Source organism: Crinia signifera, chromosome 2 (genome assembly GCF_055691185.1).
Source record: "Crinia signifera chromosome 2, ASM5569118v1, whole genome shotgun sequence".
NCBI classification, from domain to species: domain Eukaryota; kingdom Metazoa; phylum Chordata; class Amphibia; order Anura; family Myobatrachidae; genus Crinia; species Crinia signifera.
The window spans coordinates 138888652-138910071 of record NC_139218.1 but is presented as its reverse complement, the minus strand read 5'-3'; the positions used below and the strand labels follow the sequence as shown (position 1 = coordinate 138910071).

Genomic DNA, 21420 nt, shown 5'->3' with positions numbered 1-21420 from the left:
CCTTCAGGTGATGCTGCCAGATAGTGTGAAACAGTGCAAATATGCTATGGACAAGGCACCACCGGCCACACACCCAGTTATGGGCCACAGTAGTAGGGCAGCTTATACACTTAATGGCTACAGTAGCAGTACAGGTTGGTCTAGTTCCTTATGGTATTGCTGCCTGCAAAATGTATTTTCTCCAATAAATAACAGATACCCTTAGATCATGATTCCTTATTGCTTCTTACCTTGTGTGGGTGCAGGGGATGGCCCATCCCCTGCAACCACACAAGGTAAGAAGCTTTTTAGTTGTGTGGCAACTCCATTCTGGTTATGGACTATGGTCTAAGAGGTTAGCAGAAGATAGTCCATCCCGTATGGGCTATCTTCTGCTAACCTCTTAGACAATAGCCCGTAACCAGGATGGAGTTGCCACACAACTAAAAAGCTATCATCACCTGCAGCTCCATGTCAGCAGTCTGGGCTCAGTTTGGGGGCAGGATGAGGAAAATACAAACATAGAAAGAGCGACATTGTGTCACCCATTCAATGTTTTAGGAGTCCCAGCATCTTGGCACCCTAAGTTGTGGTAGTGCTGGCCCAGAGTATAACCTTCTGCAGTTTATCTTGTAGGTGTCTCTGCTAAACTGATATATACCCATTTGTAGTAAAGTTAGTAACATAATGGACAGGATTTGTTGGGGTTTATTGTGTATACAAAGAGTGCACATTAAGCAGAATAGCATACTGAATTGCAACTTTATTATGTTGTCTTAGAATAGGGAAGGGGTGCTCCTAGATAGGAGGGAAACAATGGATAATCATGGCCAATTGCAGCAGTTGCATGATTTATCAAACACTAAGCTATCTGAACACTTCATAGCGTAGGTTCCCCCAGCTGCACATATGTAGAATTTGTTTGAGTTTAATGGGTTCACATGTAAGCCATCACTTTTACCCTCACAGAAATTGGGGTCTTCATCATTGGTTGGAGGAACAGGTGGAGGGGTAACTGGGGGCTCCGGTGTAGTGCCTCCAGGTGTAGCTGTAGTTGTAGTACTGTCTGGGGGACTGGTTGGGGGATTGGGTGGGATGGTTATATCCCCACATACATCCCCAGGGCAGTTTAGAGTTGAACCTACAAAGTAAAATAAAACATTTCTAATAAATATACTAATAATTTCATCCATTAACATATACTAATCTCTATAATGCAACAAACTTAAAATGTAAGCAATATAAATAAAATACTGTGGATATTTTATTATGAAACTGGTAATGTTCTGAAAAAATACAGAGAAACAAAACAAAAGGCAACACAGTATTCCTAAAAAATGTGGGAGGCTAGCATAGAAATAGCCACGTAATCAATAAATAAAAATTCTGTAAGTGAATAGTAACAAATATGTTAATAAAACAGAAAGGGGAAAAAAGTAATAATAAGTGAACACAGTACGATAATCATTAATCAAAGTAATCATGTGAATGGGGATGATTTGACAGGAACGAGATTTCAAGGTAGCCATTTTGAATTAAAACCACAGTTCAGTTTTGAAAATTACATTTAGGTGGCCTGGGGGTGGGAGCGGGTGGATATTTATTGTTTTTCTTTTTAGTTATAAGTTTCCTTATGTTGTTGTTGTTATTTTTGTTATTACTGTTTTTACTAATACTATTTACTGATTATTCCTTTGATTTTTATTATTCGCAACTGCTGTTTAGTAGTGGTCTGGCTGTGAGTCATATATTTAAACCACTTTTCTATTTCATGTAACTCCTTTTTGATGCTTATTTCTTTATTACTGTTTGACAGCAGGAGTCACTTTATTAAAAAAAATTCTTGATCGTTATATATTGTTGGAAAATATTGGAAAATGGCGGATTGTTCCTCAATCATAATGTATTATGCTCTTATTTTCTGTATTTGTTATTATCTCTGATTTTTGAGGTCCAATAAAATATATTTTGGGGGGAAAAAAGAAAGTCACATTTATGTACAGGTGTGTGTAATTATAGGAAGGGGAACCAGGCTGGGGTGCTGCAAAGAGGAGCAGCCAGTTTGTTTACAAATGAGAGGCTGAAGCTCCTACCTGCTATGTTACAGGATGTGTTTGAAAAATGTCAGACAGGAGCTGATTGGCTGGCTGTTTATCACTCTCCATGTTATCACTTTTGAAGCTTAGAGAATTTGGCCTACAGAGAGAAGATGCAGGGACAAAGGTTCTTGGAGTATTGAAATGGTTTGGGAAGCACTGAGCTTTAGGAACACGAGCTTGGAGACGCATTATATTCTCATTATGTCACACTTAGCTGGTGCTGACCATTTGCACAATTTAGTTCCGTAATAGATTTTGATTTGCTGTTTGTTTCATTCCCAACATTCACACTGCTGCAGTCAGGACTGATGGTGCCAAAAAGAGGGCATGGCTTTGCAACAGGGGGTGTAGTTTCATTGGGCTGATGCTCCTGCAAGCCACGTCTACTGTTGTCATCACTATGGGGACATGGTAAGCATTCTTTAATCTATTGGACGAGCACCCAGTCCCACTGTCGCTTTATAGATGCTGTGCGTGGGGGACTCCCAACTGCCCATCCCCAACCGTGGGATGCTGCTGCCTCTGGGTGGGACAGCGGGATGGTCCCAAATTAATTAGACTTCACCGCAAAAAACGTGAGAGGAGGGAGGTATGCAACAGTGTGTGTGTGTGTGTGTATTCATGTTAGTGCGTATACATGGTATGGTGGCTGATGTATTGCCTTGCTTTTACATTTCTCTAGTTTAAATTTGTAGTGTGTTTATTTTGCAAATCAATACCGTATGTAGCGTTCCCTTTAAATCTGGGACACATATGAATTACATAGGTTCTGCTTGTAACCTGGTTTTAATTAACCACAGGACCTGAGTAAATTAGAGGTGTCCCTGTTTAATATGATGTCAAGAGCATACTAATATATAAATTCAACCATTTTTAAGGAACAGTTTTCAAGTAGTACAGCAATATATGTGTGTGTGTGTGTGTGTGTGTGTGTGTGTGTGTGTGTGTGTGTGTGTTTATTTATATATTTGCCTGCACAGGGTGCCAGCAATACTAATCATGACAATGGGGTTTATTTATTTAGAAGGGAGTTCTATTGAAGATGGGATGTTGCTATGGGCAATCTATTATAATCTATCTATAGTCTTCTAGAAGGTGATAAATAAATAAGAAATAGATTTTGGCGGGATGCGCTAAGGCAAAAATACGGTAAAAACCATGTTACCAGGATTTTGCTGCATTATGAAATGCACTAAAACCTGATCGCTCGGTTTCGCAACGGGAGGTATCGCCAGTAAAAGCTGGCGATACCCCATTGAAGCCTATGGGAGTCTTCTCTTGACCCACAACAATGCGCTGTGCTGCCTGGACCAGTGACCTCCCTAGCCATGTACTTCCAGGTGCAGGTGGAGGAGGCGGTTCCTGCAGCAGCACCCGGCCGGGGTGGAGGGGGAGCTGCCGGGGACCCGCTGCCGCATCGCCGGGTGCATCGCAAAAGGCAGCTCTTTACTCATTATCGCATATGTTAGTTCATATGCGATAATTACCTATGCAGTAGCTGGCAATGTGCAGGGGAGAGGGGCTGCGGATAATAGTGCATCCTGATTGGTTGCTATGGGCAATATCCCATCATCAGGAGAACTTCTATCTTAGTAAATTTACTAAATTACTGTGCACTAGTTCCATGTTTTATTTCACTGTACACAACATATGAATCACTGGATTGCAGGGAATATGTTTGTTCTGGATATTTACAAAAAAACAAATACCGGTAATATAAAAAATATGCCAGTCTCTTACCTTCCAGCAAGGATTTCAGGTGGCTGATCAATGGATATTTCCCTTCACTGCAGAATGTTCCCTGGAAATCATCTAAATCAATGGCCCAAACCATAGCACCACCAAAACCACTTTCTTTCAAAAACTTTACCTAGAAAAAAATGGAAAAATCATTACAAATAGTAAAGTATTCCTTTCTATGAATAATTTGCATAAAAAACAAAACATTTCCCTTGAACTATACAAGCCACATTGGAAGGAACACCATCTTACTTTGCAGTCATAACTCTGCGTATTGTCAAATCCAACCCACTCGTTTTCCTTGCAGGCATATGGCACCCTCTGGTCCGGAATCCATTTCACAGTGGTCCCTCTAAGCCAAGTACAGATCTAAGGAGAGTTTAGCATAGCGTATAGTGTTAAAAATGAGGATATGATTGCAGTTAGCAGAGTCAAAATAAATATGTTACATTGTGCATTTAGATGACAATACATTTACATATTAAAATATGATATTGCATTCTAATTATGTATATATGCTAGCAAGCTGCATTGCCTAATGGTGCAAAGTTTTTTTATATATATATATATATATATATATACAGGTAGGTGAATGTCCGGCACTCCTCGCTTATTGATGGTATAGCTTGCCCGGGTGCCTTCCTATGTGGCGTTGCAGCCACCAGTACACTTTCCAAAATAGAGGCGTCACTCCGGGGCTTGTGAAAGCAAATATGATTTATTAGCTTCTAGGTGGTCAACGGCGTTTCGGGAGTTAACCCTTCGTCAGGACCAGAAGACAGTCAAACGTTGCACGTTTGACTGTCTTCTGGTCCTGACAAAGGGTTAACTCCCGAAACGCCGTTGACCACCTAGAAGCTAATAAATCATATTTGCTTTCACAAGTCCCGGAGTGACGCCTCTATTTTGGAAAGTATATATATATATATATATATGCATTTCTCTATAGTTAAAATATGTTTCAATGTTATTAGGGAGGTAATTATACACTACTAATTAACATGCTAAAAAGCATATGCACACACATCTATCTAAAATTATATCGAGCACACACATCTCTCTAAAATTATATCGAGCATCGTTACGATTTATTGGACAAGCCATTCTAACAGCCAACTATAATTTAATCATACAGAATAATATGATAATTACAAATCTATTACAAAATCCAATATTGCAGTGCAAGATGTTAATAATAGAAATAATGAGCATCCATAAAAGAAAATGAAAAGATGTTTAGAATAAATTCACATTAATTGGTTAACATTGGTTTCCAGGACGTTAGACTTAAGGGAGTGTAAATTTTAAAGGTACCCCTAAACCCTTTATTTTCATTATTGCACTATGATTTCAGATCCATAACAAAAAGGACTGGTGTCCCAGGAAATCAATTGGATTTATGGCACTTGTATAGCTCAGGGTTGCCGACTTTAACATTCTCCTCTCCGGGAGAAGCCCGGAGAGGAGAGTTTCAGCAGCCGCTCAGGGGGCGGGGCTTACGAGCGACATCACTAAGCCCCGCCCCCATACTGTTAAAAGCAGCGAATTCAGGTATCTCCATGGAGGGGGCGGGGCTAAAATGACGCGATTGTGCCGTTTTAGCTCCGCCCCCTCCTCTGAGACCCGAGGATTGCGGCATTTTAATGCCGCGATCCGGGGGTCAGCGGGGGTCCCCCCTGAATCCGGGAGGGTTGCCCACCCTTCCGGGGGCCGGGAGGGGGTACCCGATTTTCGGGAGACTCCCGGAAATCCCGGGAGGGTCGGCAACCCTGGTATAGCTGTGTGCCACCGAATCTCTGATCCTGTACATGAAGTGCAGCAGATTTTTCCCAATACCTGTCCTGTTCTGCTCCATATAAAGACTCATTCACACAATATATAGAAGTGTCATATATGAAATGACACAGCACAGTCTCCTTCTGCATACTAGTTACATTGTGTAGGGATTAAGATGAATCATTTTTGGCAATAAAGAAGCCCTGACGTTAGCAGAGCTGTTTACTCACACCAGGCATATTAAGCTGCATATAATATTGAAAATGTATGTGGACACGTCCGTAGGTAAAGTATTTTTAATATTACTATAATCTTTTATACATATGGATGACCAAGCAACCTGTAGCAACATACAGGGAAAACTCATCAATGTAATAAGGCAAACAGCAATAAGAGGAAAGTCAACTATTTGGATATACTGTATACAAATTAGGTGAGTGACAGTAATTAGCAGTGCCATTGGAATGGCAGGTGGGAAGTATCGCTGAGTGTGAGCACACTAGGAAAATACATGGCCTGAGAAAGGGCATGTAGACCTTATGTGGACATTCACAATGTTGACAATGTCAGTTTTAGGAATGAGTTCAGGCTGCAGGGCCACCTGGGTTGGCTTCTTTCAGACATCATATGTAATACTTACTCTAGAACCTTTTTTTTTTTTTTTAGCACCTAATTATTTTTTTTATATGTACTGTAACACATTTTAAAAATCTAATTATTACTTCTCAAGATTGTAACACTCCTAACACATAGCTTCTGCTTTTTATTTAGTTAACACTCAAGGGCAGGCATGTCCAAACCAGTGTTCCCTCTAAGCTGTGCGCTGTGCGCATGAACTCGACGAGCGTGCGCACAGACATCACAACAGAGCGCACAAAGCAGCAGTGGTCCCTTTTTGCAGTTGTGGACTCAATTAATGTGTGTTTCACCCATTAACTACATTGTGTGCTGTGTTTTGAATGTTTAATATCATTTTGAAGCAAAGTTAACACAAATGCTGAATGTCATTTTCCAGATATATGTGACGCACAAAATTTTAAATTTCCTTCCAAAGTTGCACAGTCAAAATCTTTTGCCGCACACAACCTTTGTAAAATTAAAAACATTGGTCCAAACTATGGCCCTCCAGCTGTAAAACTACAAGTCCCATTATGCCACAGTTTTGCTATTAGGGAATGCTAAAAGTATGGCAAGGCATGCTGGTATGTGTAGTTTCACAACAGCTGGAGGGCCACAGGTTGGACATGCTTGCTCAAGGGGATATTCAATCTCCGGCAGCCATCTCCCATCGGGGGAGATGGCTGCGGGGCCCTATTCAATGCTGTCTTCCCTGACAGCATTGAATAGGGGATCTCAACAGAACGAGACCAACTTCACAATAAGTCGGGCTAATTCTGCCGAGAATGGCCAGGAATTGACGAGCTCCCGGCCATGCCCCCTTCTCATCCTGCGGCAGGCAAAACATTGAATCCCATTTGCAAATTCTCGGTCGAGCAGACAGAGAACGGGTCAGGGTCACGGCTGTCAGGCCAGGCCGACAGCCGTGACCCAACATTGAATACCCCCTAACACTTTAACCTCTCATTAGTGCGATGCTCTGATGCATTTGGCCTGTGCTGACTTGGGGGGTCCAGTGTCTTGGACTTAAACCTAAATGTTAGGAACCCACCAGATGAGGTCAACTGGTCGCAATTGATAGGCCCATATATTTTTAGCAAAAATTATGCTAAGCACCTCAGTATTGCTCTTTGTTAGATTGCAGAGTTTGTTATGATTATTCTAATTCACAGATGTTAGTACAGGTCGAGTATCCCGTATCCGAATATCCGTTATCCGAATTATTCCGAAAACCAGACATTCCAGAAAGTGAAATTTTTTTTTTTTTTTTGCTAAAAACTCACTGGGGACATTTGTAACAGCATCACTGGGGACATGATATGTAACTGGCACTATATATGTGCAAGACAATGATTGCTTGGCATTCAAATTCAGTGCTGAGATAGTACACAAATTTTGTTTCACATTTTGAAACCTTGTTTTTTGAACAAATAAAATATATTTGTGTGTATTTTATGTGGTAATAAAATATATTTGTGTGTACATTATGTGTTTATACATCATAAATGCAAGATACTTCAAAATACATCATTGAAATATTAAAATATTCCGAAATACGGAATAATCCGTTATCCAAAATTCTCCTGGTCCCGAGCATTTTGGATAAGGGATACTCAACCTGTACTATAGAGTGTACATCTGCATGTTCTTTTTTTCTGTGTGGTACTTCAAGTCTAAAGTTTCGTACACATGGAGCAATATATTGCTCAGTGTCCCATTTTCATCAGTGACCAGAAATGGTCGCTGATAAAAAGGAAACTCTATGCTGGGGGAAGCCACTGGTCACAGGAGCATGCTCCTCGGACCAGCGACCACCCCAGGGCTGGTCGCGGGAGCGCACTCCTGGTGACAGTCGCCGCACAAGGGGCCAGGTGTACAGGGCTTTAGCAGGATATCACTTCTTATTATGTTTGGAATTAGGGTGTGCAGTCCAAACCCCTACCATATAGTCTAAATGTCGACAACCAGAATGTTGATACATACATGAATTTTGGGTTAGGCTTCAATGTGAATGTCAACAAAAATGGACATGTTGATATTCTAAATGTTAACATACTGTAATAAGCCATTGTCCCATGCAAGCATACTGTAGGGGACTGGGAGAGTTTATCTATTATGTATAGATACATTTCCCAACTACAGTTGTGTATGTTTTGCAGATATCCCAGTTGGTGCACAGGTGCAGTCATTTCTGGCTGACCAGAGTGGTGTTAATTATTCCACTTTACTGAGAAGCTTTGTAACACATGTGCTGACAGAGGGGCCTGAGGATTGGAGTTGGAAAAGACTACTACTGTATAGAACTTTTAACCACTCACCATCAACATGTTACTATATATAGTAATTCATATAAAAAATATACCTCATAGTAGGCCCAGAAGCCAGCCTCTCGGGTGTATGGACCAGCTGATCCCGCTCCAGACACAGGGATCCCCACATCACAGTTATTAGGATTAGGGTTCCGGAATGTTCGTCCGTAAGTTGGGAATCCAATAAGGAGTTTTTCTGCGGGTACTCCATTATCTTTCCAGTAATTCATTGCAAACATCTAAGAATAAGGAGGTCATATCAACAACCCACAACGCCAGTAAGGTAAAACAGATATTTAAGTTTTTAATAAAAATGACCATTCTGAGAGAGCTAACGATAGAGTAGGTAAAACATTTGTAGCATTGTTTGGCTTAATCATTATTTTCCACTTATATGATGTATTGTACTATTAATCCCAGTTTTTACACTTTATTACATCCCAGAAATGCCCTCTTCACTCCAATTGCACAATTTAAGTTATAGTTCATTTGTGTATTTTTCAAGGTAATGTTGTATTGTTATATTTTTAATTATTTGTTAACTGTATCATCCTAGGATCAATGGTCAGCATGCTTACAATATTAAAGTATATTAAATCTCCCACGTCCGTGGAGCCTCGGCACAGGGGGCTGTTGTGTCCAGACAGAGTGTCCCACCCACCATGGAAATCGTATGTCATCACACTGATGAAATCCAGGACTCTATAGAGAAATATGGGGAAATAGAACATCACAATGTTTACTCTAGAGCAGATACAGACTTGGTAACCTTGTCATACAACACAAACCACAGAGACACATGACAAACCAGTCAGTAAAAAAACCATTTTTTTTTTCAAAAAATAGATATGTAATGTATGTTAGTTATAGTTAGTCTGTATTATGCCACCTTGTATCTCACCTTCCTATATTTGCGATCTCGTATCCAGCATCAATGGTTCCTTTTCCTGCAGACACTGCAGCTGTAATCAGGAGCCGCGGGCGACCCGAGTCTGCTGCTTCTTTAGTAAATGCTGCAAGCATTTCCTGAGTGTAAAGCAATAGGTTATTATAACTACAATTCCATCAGCCTGTAAAGGGCACATGAACCTTCTATAATGGCTACAGACACTGTGCCTTACAAAATGTTTGCTACTTGTGTATTATCACGGCGCCCATCGCATCGCAGACCATAAGGCATGCGATGCGATGCGATATTGCGTGATGTTCCCCAATGTCATACAATTTTAAATTTGTATGGAATTGTATATGGCATACAATGCCATACAATGCGATGGGATGCAATTATAACTTGTATAAGTACCCTAATGGGTGCTTACAATGTTAAATGCACCCACACTATGAACGTGAACCTGAAGCGTGGCGAGCGCAGCGTGCCCGCGAGGGGCGGCGGTACGCGACCTTCCACTACCCCCACTATCCACGTCGGTGCAAATTTGATTTTCTAAAGTGTGGCGAGCGCAGCGAGCCACCGAGCCCGAAGTGTGGCGAGCACGGCGAGTCCGCGAGGGGCGGCGGTATGCGTCCTCCGACCTTTTCATACCCCCACTATCCACGTCGCCGTGGAGTTGATTATATAAAGTGTGGCCAGCGCAGCGAGCCACCGAGCCCGAAGCGCGGCGAGCGGACGCGTATAACTGTGAAGTTATGCGCGTCCCCTCGCGTGGCTAGTGGGGGTATGAAAAGGTCGGAGGACGCATACCGCCGCCCCTCGCGGGCTCGCCGCACTCACCACGCTTCGGGTTCACGTTTATAGTGGGGGGGTGGCGTGGGGGTGCATTTAACATTGCAAGCACCCATTAGGGTGCTTATACAATTTAACATCGCATAGGGGGCTTAAATCGCATCGCAGTGCATCGGGTGTATGGCATGCGATGCGATTAAAAATCGCGAGACTAAATATCGGGGGTGCCGTGATAATACACAAGTACCAAATGTTTCTGTTCATTTTATACCTAATCACTCATCCTGGGTATATGCCTGGCTGGTGGATTCTGCATACAGTGATCAGATATTTGTTAGCAGCTAAAATGAATTGACAGCCTGTTGTACAGGTGTACAGTGATAACATCATGTCACAGACACAACTTCGGATTTGGTACACTGCCGTTGAGAACAGCAAGAAATAAATTCAAGAGCAGTAAGCAGCGATATGGTCAGCCAAGCATGTCCACTACAGGCAGTGCACCAAATCCAAACCTGTTTCCATGATATGATGACACATTGGTGATGAATTTCCGCTGCTAATGTCTGACCATGTTTCTGCCAGCCCTGTCATCTTACAACCGATGTTAGGAGCATATGACTGATATGAGGCTTAGTCTAATGGCCGTGAGTGGAAGCAATGGTGTACTTGCTCTGACCTGCCAGGAAATTAGAATGAGACACATGTTGAGGGGTCTTGTTACCTTATTTATTAAACCACCCTCATACTATCCCTGAGGAAAGTAATAACTTCCTATGTGCTAGCAGATCATGTAAAGTGAGTAGCAGTAGCAGCCCACCTGTATCAGTATAGTAAACCTTTGCTTGTCCTCAGGGGGGCTACCTCGAGATCCTGGGTACTCGAAGTCCAAGTCTATTCCATCAAAATCATATAGACGGAGATATGAAATTACAGATGTAATGAAGATGTTACGGTTCCCAGCACTGGCAACCATGTCTGTGAACCTAACAATAAAAAAACCCCAGAGGAAATCAGCAATATGAGTTATGAATATTTGCATTAAAATGCTGAAAATGATGCTTACTTCTGGGTCCCAAAGTTCCAACCACCGATTGCCAATAATGTCACCAAATTTTGATTCCTAAAACACAGAACACGACAGAACTAGTAACATAAACTGCATTTTGTAATCAGTGTGTTATGTGGCTGACTGTAGAAGATAAATCAGTAATGCCCTTGTACACAGGTATATGATAGTGCACTACAGCTAGAGATAGATAAGGCTATACAATAAAAAAAAGTATTAAAGAAGGAGATTTCAGGGTCATTTCAGGCCACGTTTAATTTGTTTCAATGTGATAAAACAAATATTTTTTTTTATTGAAGTAAACACTACTACTTACATTTGAGATGCCTAAACTAACACAAAAATTATCTTTTGGTAATTTGTAGCCAACATCTTTTTATTTGTGTTTGGGTCAACTCATATTAGGTCGACTACTGACGGTCGACATGTCTTAGGTTGACACATGAAATATGTCTACGTGGCTAAGGTCGACATGGATGGAAGGTCAACAATGGCTAGGTCGACATTCAAAGAGTTTGGGGTTTTTACACTTTTTTTGTCCAGATTGTCGACTACGGACACTATCAAAGTGTACCACGGCCCCTTGCATGGTTCGCTGCGCTCGCCATGCTTCGGGCACACTATTCTATTCTCCCTCCACGCCCTAGTGGATGGTAGGGCATGAAATACTGCCTGTCGGCACATGTTGGCTCAAAAAAAAAAAGTGAAAAACCTGTGTCAACCTTTTGAGTGTTGACCTAGCCTATGTCGACCTAATACTATGTCGACCTTAGCCACGATGACCTATTTCACCTAAGCCATGTCGACCTTCACCAGTCAACCCAATGCATGTTGACCTTACATGTGTTGACCTAAGGGCCGTATACATTTTATTTTACCACTATAATAACATATAATTACTGTCCAAATTAAGCAAACTGAAAACTTCCAAATACCTAATTAGTCATTGTACAATGGAATTTGGATAAAGTCATGACATTTTTACAGTAAATTAAAGATTTTCCCTATCTATTCGCCAACTCGGGGGAGGGGTGGACAAAAAAATCGTTGAATTTTCTCAGAAAAGAAATGTAAGTTTGGAATTAAATTGAATTCCATTAATTCGGATCGCAGGACCAAACTCACACCTAGTTGTATTCCTGCTTAGTTTTTTCAGCACTAGATTAGTTATTAGAACTGTGGACTAGTTCATTGTAATACAAACCTTTGCTTTAAATCGTTGAACTGCTTATAGAGGACATCATCGTTCCACTCATATGGTGCAATCTTATGCTGGCTCATGGTGGCGAAGGCATATACGAGATGAGTGCAGAGCTGCGGGTCAACATGTGCTGGCATGTACTTTGCAGGCTCGGGCCGATACTGTGACCAGTTTGTGTAGTAACAAACCAGTTTGTAGGTAGAACCTGAAAAAGAAGATTCTAAGTATGTTTCATTTATAAATTGTTACCACGAAATGACTCAGTGGCTAACATTGAGGGCATCATGACACAAAAAGAAACAGAAATTTAACATCAGACAGCAACAATTCCTGGAATATAAGTACAGCACAGCTTTCTGTACTGAAACTAGAAGCAATTACTACCTCATTATTGATGAAGACCCTGTTCAGTTAACAGGGGATGCATTCAGCATCCAGCGGTCAGAATGCTGGTGTTCACAATACCGATTACTGCCAGGAGACTGGCAACAGAATCAATGAGGATGCCAGTGCCAGAAAATTAGGTTTAGGCAGCAGGGTACGTGTATTAGGAACTAGCAAGGAGGGTTAGGATCAGCCTTTGGAGGGGAGGAGGGAGGAATAGGGTATAAAATACCGACAGTCGGCACCCCTATTGGCAAGTGTGTGGGGCTAGCTAACATGCAGCCAGTGAAGGGGAGGTTAGGTTTAGCCATTACTGGGGAAACTCAAAGGGCTTTGGGGAGGGAAAGATTAGGGTTAAGCTGCAAGGGGTCAGGTTTAGGCACCAAGAAGGGTGGGTTTAAGGTTAGGCTGCAGGGCAGGGGGGGGGTAGTTTAGGCTGCAGGGTGCAGTAGTTAAGGTTAGGAACTAGCGGGGTGGGTTAGTATCAGGCTGTAGGAGGGTTAGGCTGCTAGAAGGGAGGGTTAGGGGGCAGGGTAAGTATACTTACCTGACCCCTGCCGGGATTCACTCCATTGGGATGCCGGCGTCCGTATCTGACCGCCGCCATCCTGCCCGCCAGTTATCCTTATGTATCTCCTAAGGTACATGCATGGGAATGTGTACTGATCATAAGTCTAACTGTTAGAACAGATCCAAGGTTTATTTTAGAATTTTTCGTTTCTAATCTACCACCATAGAGAACGTCCCTGTTGGGAGATGAACTAAAACCATTTAGAGAAGTTTCTGGAATAAATAATTATATTTGTCCCCTCTCCTTTTGGTTACCTGCCAAACAAGAAACAATCGTATATGCCCTGAGGATAAAAAAACCTTAGAAGAGACTAATAGATATTACACCTCGGACTGGTGCTAAGTGATATTCATATTTTCACCCTATATTGAATGGTATCTTAATAAACTGCTTTGTATGTCTACAGAGTTAGGTTAATCGTGTTTACACTAGATATAAGACCTAGAGAACAATCCCAGTTCTACAGAAAACCTAAGATTTAGAGATTTTGGGGGTGTATTTTCTAAGCCTTGAATGGAGATAACGTGGACTGATATAAATGACCAGCCAACCAACTCCTTGCTATAATTTTGCCATTCAGGAGCTGATTGGCTGGTACTTTATCTCCACCCACTTTATATCCCTCCAAGGATAGTAAATAGACCAATATTGTATGTTGATACAACTCATTAATAAAAGTTATGTCTTAATGACTTTAATAATATTATATTACCATAAAAAGGAGTTGTTCTTTCTCTCTCTGCACTCAGCTGAGGAGCACTTTTTTTAAGACATTGCTCATTTTTATTGACTCAATATAAAAGGCCTATCTACTTCAATAGTCATTTCACTAGTTTGATGATGTGCTATGGAATAGATAACAATCATTAAAGACAAATGTATGTGACTAGTAATGTATTATATAAGATTTATATTTCTATAGAAGCCTCGTGATTTCGCCCTGTCACACATCCTTGAATTTCTTCATGTATCTTTTGTTTCTTCTTCTTAGCATTGCTGGGATATTGAGTCATTCAATTTTCTTAGCAAACATACATCACATATTACATAAGTCACGTCCTTACCCAGCTGTACATTCAGCAGCAGGAAAAGACCTGTGAAATATAGAATGAAGTAAGAAGCAAAACAAAAAAAAACAATAATAAAGTAATATTTTGACATCATGTACACACAGACTTGCAAACTGCCCCTGAATGTCAGGGAGACTCTCTGAAATACTAGCAATCTCCCTGACTCCAGATAGTAATATCCCTGATTGCAACTTACACCCATTATGAAGCTGTTACATACTTGGAGATAAATAAAATAAAATCTGAGATATATACAGGGCAACCCCGAGCCTCAAGGCTGAGGGAAGCCTACCGAGGGTATCTCCAAGCTTCGGTGCGGAGGACCCACCCACCCTAATCCTTCCGGTGGTTGAGGGAAGAGGGTCTCTCTGAGCTTCGGCGAGGAGGACCCACCAATCCTTATGTTCCCCTCTGGAGCCTTTTAGCTGAGAGAGGTCAGGGGAGTAACAGGGCCTTTCTCCTTAGGGAGAGGGTCCATACGTACGTTTGCCCCTATGCACAATTTAGGTCACTGAACTGGGTGTTTAGAGCACCTCCTCAGGCTCCAAAAAATATAAGACCGATATATAAAATATTTCTCTTACCCGCCCAGAGCAACATCTTCCTCATGACTCTATCTGTCTCAGCACTGATGGTTGGTTGATCAGACCTTTATATAAAAAGAGAATGGCTGGTATCAGTGTGGGAGCACCACAGGTGAGAGCAGTAGATAAAGTAACTCACAGATTTGAGATCATAAAATTTAAACCATTTGGCAGAAAAACGGATGCAGCTGGGAGACTGAGAACACCGGCCAAGATTCAGTTACTGGGGCTGATAACACGGCCTGACATTGTAGTGGACAGGACAGCAGATGTAAGAGCACACCATGACTTAACACTACCTGCTACATAGAACCAGGGCTGCCAAGAGAAATCCTGGGCCCCGGTACATCAACTTCCAGGGGCCCCCATGGGGGTGACACGGCACGTTAAGGGCGTGTTTAGTACATGAGAAGAACCCACTCCCAGGAGCATGGCAGCATAAATATACACACAAAAAGCCATTCACTTACCCATATAAATACCCCCACTGTAGACCCATCTCTCCATCCCCGCCGGGCGCCCGGGTCCGTCCTACCGGAAGTGCTTTGCAACGTACTTCCGGTAGGAAGTCAGGGCACACTCACATGCGTTCCACTTATCCTGCTCCACTTTCAACTGGCCGGCAGTATCCAGCTACATTATAAAGGCAGATCCACGGCACCCATTCACTGGGGTCTAAATTAAAATCGCCTCATCTGTTACATCTGGGTGCCGTGGATCCACCTGTCATGAGCTGGGTACTACCAGCCAGTGAAACGCAGAGGGGGAGCAGTGGAATGCACGTGAGTATGCCCTGACTTCCTACTGTGCGCGATAGGGGAAGTAGGGTGCCGAGCACTTTTGGGAAGATGGATCCGGGTGCCCAGCGGTGACTACAGTGGGGGTATTTATATGGGAAAGTGAATGTCTTTTTGAGTGTATATTTATGCTTTGGAGAAGACCGTTCAGAGTTAAGGAGCCCATAGACGCTCCGTTCTTCTGCCGTCCTTTTAGTACTATGCGATGCGCACTCCCGCGCATCACATAGTACAGTACAAAAAGTATGTGCTGCACATACTTTTTGTGCTTGTTTTACATCGCATTGCATCACATTGCATGCACAATGCATGCACCAGGCATGTGATGCGATGCGATGTGTACTTTAAAAGTACAAAAGGGACAGGAAAAATGGAGCGTGTATGGGCTACTAAACTCACATCTGAAGAAAGCTAGTTAGACATCACTGACTCCACCACTATGTGGCACATTTATAGAAACCACTCTATAGGCAACTGCAGAAAAAGTGATGATGACCACAGCAGAGACATTCAATATGTTTTTCTAAAGTGTGCTTGAAAAATGATGGAATCTGTTTGGTTGCTATGGAGAAAGTCACCTTTTATATTGTAAATAAATGATTTTCATGAATGTAAAAAAAAAAAAAAGCTATATATATATATATATATATATAGATAGATAGATAGATAGATATCTAGATATCTATCTATCTACTGTATATATAGATAGATAGACAGATCTATAGAGATTGATAGATAGATCTATAGCTGGGGTGGGGAACCTTTTTTCTACCATGGGCCATTTGGAAAATTTGAAAACCCTTCGGGGGCCATATAAAAATTATCAATTATCGGCATATACGCGTGGGCATTATACACAGGGCAGCGGCATATACATGTGGGCATTATACACAGGGCAGCGGCATATACATGTGGGCATTATACACAGAGCAGCGGCATATACATGTGGGCATTATACACACTGGCAGCGGCATATACATGTGGGCATTATACACAGGGCAGCAGCATATACATGTGGGCATAATACACACGGGCAGCGGCATATACATGTGGGCATTATACACAGGGCCGCGGCATATACATGTGGGCATTATACACAAGGCAGCGGCATATACATGTGGGCATTATACACAGGGCAGCAGCATATACATGTGGGCATTATACACACGGGCAGCGACATATACATGTGGGCAGACACACCATAAAAAGTGACAGTGTGGAGGAAGGGGGGTGTCACCCCCAAACAGGTTAATGTGATTATGTCTGATTATGATAATCAGACATAATCACATTAACCTGTTTGGGGGTGAATCCAGGGGTAAATGACAACCCCTGGATGTGTCAGTCACTGGGAAAGGGAAGGTGAGAGAAGCAGCATTTACCTTTACAAGTTTACACTGATTTAGCTGCGGCACCACAGCGTGATGGCTGCTGCTGCTGCGGCTGCTGTACTCTGACCTCGGATGCTCCCGCCCATGCAGTGCAATGCATGGCGGGCGCATCCCAAACCTCGCGAGTCCCCCTCCCTACCGCCCGCATCACGCCTTCTGCACATCTCCCCCGGCTATATTACCGATTAATCAGCCGCCCGCCTATATTACTGATGTATCAGCCGCCCGCCTATATTACAAACCAGCCGCCGGGGATGGCTGCTGCCGCCGGGGAGATGTGCAGAAGACGCGCCCGCCAATCACAGTGGCTGTGGAGGTGATGCACCAGCAGTGATTGGCGGGCGCGTCTTATGCACATCTCCCCGGCGGCAGCAGCAGCAGCCATCCCCGGTGGCTGGTATGTAATATAGGCGGGCGGCTGATACTTCAGTAATATAGGCGGGCGGTCGGCTGATTAATTGGTAATATAGCCAGGCGGGTGGCTGTTTAAAAAGTAATATAGGTGGGCGGGCCGGACATACTGGGTGCGGGGGCCATATCCGGCCCGCGGGCCGGTGGTTCCCCACCCCTGATCTATAGAGATAGATAAATAGATAGATCTATAGAGATAGATAGATAGATCTATAGAGATACATAGACAGATACATAGACAGATACATAGATAGATAGATCTATAGAGATAGATAGATAGATAGATAGATAGATAGATAGATAGATAGATAGATAGATAGATAGATAGATAGATAGATATGGAGAATAATTAAGTATTAAGAGGCAGGGCAGAAAAAAATGTACTTACAGGGCATGACTCGGAGGCAGCCAGTTTCAGGAGCTCCTCTGGCTCCAGCCTGCACTTCATCTTCCCCTGTCACATGCCGTGCGTCCTTGCAGTCACGTGACCTGACCTTCTGACCTTCCCCTCTCGCGTCTCAAGAGCTGTGCTCTGCAGCAGACACAGTTTCTCTGCAGACGCTCCGCAGCTGGATGCCGGCCTCTGTCACTGTCTGCAGACCTGCACACAGTGAGAGTGACACAGGCTGCCGCTGCTGACCCGCACCCCCGCTAAACCGCTGCCTTAAAAAAAGTTTTTTTTTCTCCAAAAAGTGTGTCTTTGTGTCCCCTGGCCCGGGCCCCCCTGATAGGCCCGGGCCCAGGTAAAATGTACCCTCCCCCCCTCCCTCTCGGCGGCCCTGCATAGAACCTGACTCTAAGTCGCAGCTAAAAGGTGTATACACACTTACAATATCATTAATTTTGGCCCTTGGTCAAAATATCGTTCAGTGTGTATGCTACGAACGTCGAATGATGATGTGGGTCGTTCATGTCATTCAGAAAATGCTATAGAGTCTAGCTAGATTATTCATCGTACGACACATGGTTCAGTGTGTATGCAGCACATCTTTCATCTAGGACACTGGGGAAGTTCAAGGGAAATTGGTCACCAATGTCTTTCAGTGCATCCATCATCCAGTGTGTACGCACCATAGGTTTATAAAAGTGGTTTACACACTCATTCCATTGTGAGCTATTAAGCCTTAATTTCTTTTGATGCCACTCTTGCTGTCAATTGATATTAGTTCTTTATTTTTATTCATGAGTGTACTGCTTTTATTGGTTGTATACTGATTCACAAACAATTTACAAAAAAATATATATATTTCTAATTATCTATCAATCATAGTGTTAGGACAGATTAGCCTCATTTTATTACTGTATTCCATAATGTAGCAATGGAATATTTTGCCACAATATAAATACATTTTAATAAATAATAAAAGTGTGCTTACCTTGGGGTAGATTTACTAAGATGGGAGTTCTATTGAAGATGGGATATTTCCCATAGCAACCAATCAGATTCTATCTACTATCTTCAAAAAAAATAAGAAGTAGAATCTGATTGGTTGCTATGCGCAACATCCCATCTTCAGTAGAACTCCCATCTTAGTAACTTTACCCCCTTGCTCTCTATATCTATTGGTCTTGTATCATGATGCCACTAATCTGCCTCTTCAAGTACAAGATCCATGCAACTCTAAATATGGACAGTAGTTGTATACATAGACAGTTCAGAAATGTATCATCAAGATGTATGTTTATGACATGCAAATTCACTTTATATGCATCTCAAAATCACGCCTTATGGTATATCTCTAATATATTGGACAGAATGTGAACAGCATATGTTGTCCTGAAAACAAAAGTATTTTAGGGACCTAAACTGGCCATACACTAGTGTGATTTGGGCACTTTGCACCCAATTCCGACGTGTCCAGCCAAGAATGAGGTCGAAAAGTACCAAGTCTGATTTTGATTCGATGCACATCGGATTGGAGCCGGAGATCACAAGGGCTGCAGGTAAGATTTCTCGGATCCTGCAGCCCTTGCTGAGATCCCATGCAATATATCGTATGCAAAAGGACCATATGCAAAAGGACCCGGGAGGTTCAAGGGGGATTGCGTGTGACTTTTAGATCCAATCATTTCTACTAACAACAAGAAGTTGCACATACATTTTTTTACATAAAACTACAATGTAACTCACAGCACCCAAATATAGTTTTCATGCATAAAACTCAATTCAGTATGATAAAAGAAATTTATAGCGGGTCAGCACAGATGGCTTAGCATATGAAGGCAATTAAGAACTTTAATTCTTGTCAATAACCAACAGCACGGATAGAACATTGTAAAAGTTTAAACAAAAATACTGAATACAAATTTACAAAAACTGAGTTTTCAGTCAGTAATATATAAATACTAGTTACCAGCCCATCAAAATTATGGAACATAACAGTAATGTCAGCATCGACGGCTGTGTGCGTCTGAACGTAGCAACACTTGACGTCCTCTTTCGGGTGACATCTAATAGCTGCCAGCATGCACTTGAATCACCTCCAGAGAGGCGAGAAACACTAGAGTCTTTTATATACAATATAAGACAGTGGTTCCCAAACTTTCTTGAATCACAACGCCTTAGAGCATGAGCATTTTTTTCACGGCACCCCTAGGATAAAAGTTTTTGTAATGATACATTTTGAAAAAAAATTACATTCTAAGTAAATTGTACCTACCTATTGGCGGGAAATTTTGGTTGATTTGCTCCCCAGCGCGTTCGCACATGGGAGCGATGTTTTTAATTTGTGCATGCGCTTAATGAATTATGCGCATGTGCAGGGTCCCTGAGCGAATGGACTCGGTGACTTGCATACGGTGTTGGCAGGGGGTGGTGCTTCGGCGAGGTGGGCCCTCTGGGGATCAGTAAACTGCAAGCTTACCGAGTCAACCAGAATCATGTCCATAATCTTTAAAGTAAATTAAATGTTGTAGAATTGTACTTCTGGGTATAAAAATGATTACAGGACCCAGCAATTTACCTCAGAATACCCAACACATATTGTCAGCAGACCGAACATGCAGAGTAGCATTGCAGATGCACAAAACAAATGAACCAACCAACCGCTAATGTGTTAGGGAGGCAGTGATTATTGTGAGCTGGCTAATCTGAGTCTTACTGCGGACTAGCTGGTTTATATGTTAGTTTCCTATAGGTCTGACTCCTCTACTCATGAGGAAGGCCACTGCCTTGACCTTGTTTTTAACAGGCTGTGATCAGTCTCTGATTTTACTAACACTCCCTTCCCTCTCTCTGATCACAATCTCATTACCCTCTCGCTCTCCTCCATTACCCAAGCACACTGACACTGAAATCATGCAAGCCTACCCTAACCCGCAGAAATACTAATGGTATTAATTTTCCACAATTTTCCACCTCCCTGCAACAACAGCTCTCACTAATTTCTACATTTACCTCTCCTGACTCTGCTGTTTCCCACCTCTACCAGATACTAGAAACAGCCCTTGATGAAGTGGCTCCAGCTTCCCATTACACCCCACGTAGGCTTAGATGCCAACCATGGCACTCCAAAACAACAATCTACAACACACAAATTATAAAGTGCAACGGGCGCTCAGAATTGCTCCAATAAATCCAATCACTTACACTATCAGTGTAGGATGTCAATATCTTAAATCCTTTAGTCCACGAATAAATCTTTAATCTCTGTTGTCACAGAAGCTTATCTAGAAAGAGAGATAGCCAGTAGTGCAAGACCTCTAAACATTTGGAAAAAGGTTTTATTTATACATTG

At 42.3% G+C, this 21420-nt stretch overlaps 1 protein-coding gene across 2 annotated transcripts; it reads right to left on the bottom strand.

The window, feature by feature from the left end:
• Window positions 1-669: 669 nt before the first annotated feature.
• LOC146060097 (acidic mammalian chitinase-like) lies at window positions 670-21373 on the bottom strand. Of its 2 annotated transcripts, none has more exons than XM_083172979.1 (12): window positions 21273-21373; window positions 15085-15149; window positions 14495-14524; window positions 12479-12680; window positions 11272-11328; window positions 11026-11191; window positions 9423-9547; window positions 9100-9223; window positions 8575-8760; window positions 4071-4187; window positions 3819-3948; window positions 670-1120 (listed from the first exon to the last, which is right to left on the bottom strand). In XM_083172979.1, exons 2-12 carry the CDS (start codon window positions 15107-15109, stop codon window positions 804-806), a joined length of 1479 nt encoding a protein of 492 aa, XP_083029105.1. In that variant the 5' UTR covers window positions 15110-15149; window positions 21273-21373; the 3' UTR covers window positions 670-803. The 2 variants fall into 2 exon arrangements, with proteins under 2 accessions (XP_083029105.1, XP_083029106.1); XM_083172980.1 differs by lacking the exon at window positions 21273-21373 and adding an exon at window positions 18072-18152.
• Window positions 21374-21420: the final 47 nt, after the last annotated feature.